This window comes from Pleurodeles waltl, unplaced genomic scaffold, assembly GCF_031143425.1.
Source record: "Pleurodeles waltl isolate 20211129_DDA unplaced genomic scaffold, aPleWal1.hap1.20221129 scaffold_39, whole genome shotgun sequence".
Taxonomy (NCBI): domain Eukaryota; kingdom Metazoa; phylum Chordata; class Amphibia; order Caudata; family Salamandridae; genus Pleurodeles; species Pleurodeles waltl.
In genome coordinates this window covers 10,155,439-10,161,438 of record NW_027150097.1, presented here as the reverse complement: position 1 = coordinate 10,161,438, position 6,000 = coordinate 10,155,439, and the positions used below count along the sequence as shown (strand labels likewise).

Here is a 6,000-nt window from a genome sequence, read left to right as displayed (position 1 = left end):
TCTTCAGCCTACTAAGAGCTTCTTTGCACCAACCGCTGGCATTTCTTGGGCATCTGCCCATCTCCGAGTTGCTTGTGACTTTTGGACTTGGTCCCCTTGTTCCACAGGTACCCTCAGTCAGGAATCCATCGTTGTTGCATTGCTGATTTGTGTTTTCTTTGCATTTTCCCTCTAACACGACTATTTTGTCCTTAGGGGAACTTTAGTGCACTTTGCACTCACTTTTCAGGGTCTTGGGGAGGGTTATTTTTCTAACTCTCACTATTTTCTAATAGTCCCAGCGACCCTCTACAAGGTCACATAGGTTTGGGGTCCATTCGTGGTTCGCATTCCACTTCTGGAGTATATGGTTTGTGTTGCCCCTATCCCTATGTTTCCCCATTGCATCCTATTGTAACTATACATTGTTTGCACTGTTTTCTAAGACTATACTGCATATTTTTGCTATTGTGTATATATATCTTGTGTATATTTCCTATCCTCTCACTGAGGGTACACTCTAAGATACTTTGGCATATTGTCATAAAAATAAAGTACCTTTATTTTTAGTATAACTGTGTATTGTGTTTTCTTATGATATTGTGCATATGACACTAAGTGGTACTGTAGTAGCTTCACACGTCTCCTAGTTCAGCCTAAGCTGCTCTGCTAAGCTACCATTATCTATCAGCCTAAGCTGCTAGACACCCTATACACTAATAAGGGATAACTGGGCCTGGTGCAAGGTGCAAGTACCCCTTGGTACTCACTACAAACCAGTCCAGCCTCCTACACTAGGTTTCTGCGATATAATTGATACACACACAGATCAGTGATATGTCTACGGTGCTCCATGTGTGCACCCAGCACAGTGTTGTTTTTAGTAAAGTTTGCAACCGTACTATTACAATGTTTCTATAGAGTAGAATGAGTGACACCTGTGAATACCCAGCCAAGGAAACTGGTGAAATATCCCAGGCAAAGGTCTCGGTCCTACACACAGGTAGCACATGCTCTTTCCCGGCTTTTTGTTTTTTGTGTTTCACACATAGGCCTGCTGCCCCTGTGACTCATTCTAGTGGGCGCATTTTATGTGGTTTTTCCTGTTCACCGTGCATCCTTTTTCTTTGACCACAGGGAATACATTATACTGTATAATTTTTCATGTTTAAGATTAACATGTTCTGATACTGTATAATGTAGAATGTGTCATGAATGGGTGTCAAGGCTCATATATGGCTATAGATGGGGAAAATGCAGTGCAATTCTCAACAATCTGCCCTTGGAAGACCTGGGCTACCATGCTCTGATCACTACATGTGATGTAGGACAGCTGTTTATACTCTAACACTTTACTTCACCAGCCACTGCTCAATCAACCAACACCATGGAGTCAACATCAACTGCACCTCCTCCAGCCTGCAGTAGTACATGCAAGGCGCTCTCTGCACATTCACAAACTATACAACTTGCTATACTCCTATAACTACTCTTGTGCATGACCGGTCCTTTGCACATGTGCACAACCTTATATACTGTAGACCCCTTGGCATTGGAATACTGGATATCAGAACCACGCCTTCTACTTACAGTTCAAGTGGATTTTCCACTTTTGTACCTCCAGGATGTGGTTGGGGGCAGATACAAGGAGACAGCTACATGAGATAGTTTAGTTTGTGCCACAATGACCTAAGGATTAAGTGCATCCTCAACAAACATTTATGTGGAATTGATTGGCTCTGTATGAGTTATAGTCTGTAATGTTCTAAAATGACAAACTAGAACCTGCGAGCAATATTCTTAAAACTTCAAACCAACATAGCAAACACAGCTACCATTTACAATGTAACAATTAACTGATGAAACAATAAATGAAAATAACACATGTAACCATAGGGATTTACGATATATTAGGCAATACAAAACTGAACATATAAAATAAAGACACAGACATCCCTGGGATGATTTGCAACAAAATCCTCAATTACATTAGCATAATAAATGAAAATAACTGAAGTGGCCACCGATCCATATATGCAATGCAGCAATCACCACTGTATAAACAGGATATGCTCTGAATGTGCCAAAGCAGCTGTAACAATCTTGCTACCCACTGACTTGCTTTTGACTAGAATCCAGTAGCATTTAGTTGAGACCCACAATTTCTGGCAACTTTCACTTAGTGCCCAGGGCCTAGGCGTACGTGTTACCATTACTACTTAGTTAATTCATGGAGATCAACTACACACTTTAGATCCTGGCCCTGTTACAAGCCACGGAAGGCTCCCCACACGTGCCCAAATGTGGTGGTGACTTTGGAACTTGTGCCTGAGTGACTCCAGAGCAGCCTTGCACAAGGCCTGACACCAGGTATCTGTAGGTTCCTTGCTTCAAGGTCACTGATGAATGGGCTGGATCTTTGAGGCGTGAAGGGGGCAAACAGGTGGATGGGAAAACTTTCATCCGTATGCTTCATCACTCCATACACTAGAGCAGTTGCCTCATTGTAATAGTTGGGAGGCAAGCCTTGTGCGCTCACTGGTGGCATAGGGTCCAGAGTAATCAGCCTATATTAAGCCAACCCATAAGCTCAGTAATGAGAAAGGCCCAAGTGACAAAGATTCTCACAAAACAATTATTCTATTAAACTTTATAAGTTGTCTTCGGAAAAATCAATGGTGCAAATTGTACTTGTAACGCTTGCACTACTAAAAAACAAAAACAAAGTGAGAGTGCTAACCACACACTGGAATGCCTCACATCTGAGGGACTGGCAGTGAAACAGCTGCAGAGTAGCATGCTACTCTGAGAAAGTGAGAACCTCGGCCCTGATGAATTTTTAGATGTCATAGAAGGGGATTCTTAGATGCTGTAGAAGGTCTAATTTCAGCTGTAGATTCTTTGATGATGGACAAGATCAGGTTTATGGTTTTTAAATAAAGCTCTTTTGGCAGTGATCTGGGAAGGTTGCTGACTTGTATATGTTACTTGATGTTGCTGAGAAGCCACCTTTTGTTTAAAACTATTTTCATATCCTGTGAAGCAGCATGGCCTTCTTCTGTGTGTATTCTTTGATGTCCTACCAGGCGCTCCTTACGGTTAAAGCTCTTGCCACACACACTGCAGTAATAAGGCCTCCATCCTGTGTGTATCGTGTGATGGCGTATGAGGTTTGCCTTGCGTGTAAACCTCATGGAACATACATTACAGTGATGAGGCTTCTCTCCTGTGTGTATCCTTTGATGTTGTAGAAGATTTCCCTTCTGAGTAAAGCTTTTGTCACAGATATTGCAGTGAAACGGCCGCTCTCCTCTGTGAGATACTTCTTGGTGTATAAGGGTTGCCTCGTCATCTAAGCTCTTTTCATGCTCAGTGTTGGGATACTGTCTTAGTTCTGTATGTGTTTTTTCGTGCAGTAATAGATGTGTCTTTCCAGTAAACATCTTCTTACACTCAGCGCAGGAGTAAGTTCTTAGGTCAGTGCGCATTCTTTTGTGCCTTAGAAGAACTGTTTTATTGTTAAACCTCTCACTCCTGTGTATCCTTTGGTGTTTTCTTTCGTTTATTTTATGAGCAAAATTCTTCCTTCCACCAGAAGCTGTATGTTTCTCTTTACCATTCATACATTCTGTCTGTGACTGCTGTGCTGTGGAGTGAAAAGAATACTACAAATTATACATAGGAAATACTTCTTGAAAACATTGCACTGTTACAAAGGTGGCAGTAATATCTAGGAAGGAAGGAAAATGTTACTACCTGTAATCAAATGTTTGCTGCTTGTACTACAGATCACTTGTGGTTCACTATCCTGCTGTCACATCTTGGGTTCTAGAAAAATATGTTTATTTCAATCATTGAGTTTCAATTTGGAGAATGACTCATAACCCAGTAGCACGAAGACTTCAAGTAAGGTGCGCTGCCGGTCAATACCAGTTTTACTTTATGCCGACAACGCTATCCTGATTTCTAGTACTGCAGCAACTTTTGAAGAACTTTGTCGACTTCATGGATAGTCTCAATCTTAGCACAAATTATACCAAAGCCAATATTATGATATTTGGGCCTAAAATACTAAGAGTAGAGCATATCATATCAGCAGTAACATGCTCAGCAAGGTCAAGACTTTTCATTACCTTGGGATTCTCCTTAATTCCTCCCTTTGTTGGTTCTATTTGATTAGCGCCACAAAACATGCTTTTGTTAGAAGCCTTGCTTTAAATTTTGATTTTGCTTCTAGACTACTATGTAGCTGTGTTATCCTGCTATGTTAAACATCTACCAAGCAAAATGTCTTTCTATAGCTTTCTATGGTGCAGAGATCTGGGGGCACTTCAATTTGTTGCAACTACAAATCTCTTGGCCTTTATTCTCCAGAAAGGATTTCATCCGTCTCAACGCTAAGGCATTTAATCCAATGCCCTGCTAGCAAAGGGGGTGCAGGGAGTGTGACACTGTATCGATGGCTCACAAAAGATCTAATAATATAAGCACAGCCTTGCTGCCCTTATCTAGAGTGGCTTTGATGTGTTCTGTCACCTCTAGAAGAACAGTTTTGGTACTCAGATTAGGCCGTAACCCGAAATGACTGGGGTGAGGAGTCTATTGGTCTCTGAATAATGAAAGCTACCGATTTATGAACTTCTCCAAAATATTCAAGACCGGAGGGTGTAAAGAAATAGGCTATAGTCAGCCAGCGTGCTACGACCTGCTGAGGATTTTTTCCAGAGAGGGAGTCATTTCGCCCTCTTCCAAGCTAAAGGTACAACAGCTGTAGAAAGTGAATCATTACGTAATTTGTTCACCACCGAATTGATAACATCTAGCCCTATGATCAGCAGATCAGTGGGGCACTGATTGGAAGGAGAGACAGATTTAAGGCTGCAGATAACAGCTCTGGGGTCTTCAGGGAGATGGGATTGAATGCAGGCAAGGAACAAATCTTATCCTCTTCCACCACAACCGAAGGAGATATGGTCTCACTATTCATAGAGCCATGGAGAAATGGTACTGTATTTTATGAGTCTTATGTTGAAGGAAGGAGACTGACTTCTCACACCATTCTAAATAAGGAGCCAAGCTTCTACTGCAAGCAGTGGTTGTAAGAAATCTTTTTACACACTTTAACACTTCCCAAGGGTTATTCTCTGCGGCCTCAATTCTTTCACCAAAATAAGCTTTCTTGGCGGCCTTAACTCTAGCATAGTATTTCCTTAGAGCTGCCCAGTAGGCAGCTTTATCTTCCTCACTGTAATGCTTGCCTCAGCGTCTCAGTGTTTTTGCAAAGTTCCTTTTCTACTATTATGGCCTCAAAGAACAAGGCGCTGAGAATCTACTTCACCCCGACTTACAAACTGTAAATGAAGGCAGCTTATTCACAGCCTGGCAAAGCCAATAATTTACAGTATTAGCATCAATCTCAGCATTTCTTGATAACACCGGAGTTTGAATGTGTCAGGCTTGATACTACCATACGGCCTTAACAAATTCTGGAACCTCTTACGTGATCTATATGAGATTTAAAAAAAACAGATCAACTAAAGAAAAATAATCTATCTAGAGTAAGGGAAGAGAGTCCATCATCTCCAACTGGGCATTAGGAAAAGATTAGATTAATCGTATTTCCTGCAGAGTGGGTGGGCTTAGTGACAAATTAAACCAGGTTGCATGATAACATTTTGTTCAACAATGTGGTCGCCTCCCTCTCCGATTTGTGGTCCACATGAATATTGAAATCAATCACAGCTATACAGTATAGGTTGAAAACCAAGGGGGAATGTGAGAAAGGGCTTTCTCAAGAAAGTTTATAATGTCCCCTGCATATCGTGGGGGCATATATCAAAGCACCGGCTAGCAGATGCTGAGGTGGCAAAGACAGGTAGAAGCCAATGGCCTTGACCCCAAGAAACTCATCAGCCTTTAAGGTCATGCAGTGTTATGCTTGCCTGTAGGCCATGGCCACTTCGCCTCCTGTAATGATATCTATATTTAATCACTGCTCCATCTTGACCACTGACTTCACTT

At 41.6% G+C, this 6,000-nt stretch overlaps 1 protein-coding gene across 1 annotated transcript in view; it reads right to left on the bottom strand.

The window, feature by feature from the left end:
- Positions 1–1,870: 1,870 nt before the first annotated feature.
- The window catches only part of LOC138276466 (uncharacterized), a 78,793-nt gene continuing 74,663 nt past the window's right edge, over positions 1,871–6,000 (bottom strand). Inside the window, exon 4 of the mRNA XM_069219194.1 lies at positions 1,871–3,625. Coding sequence (XP_069075295.1) covers positions 2,964–3,625 — 662 coding nt within the window. The 3' untranslated portion in view covers positions 1,871–2,963. The remainder of the gene's footprint in view (positions 3,626–6,000) is intronic.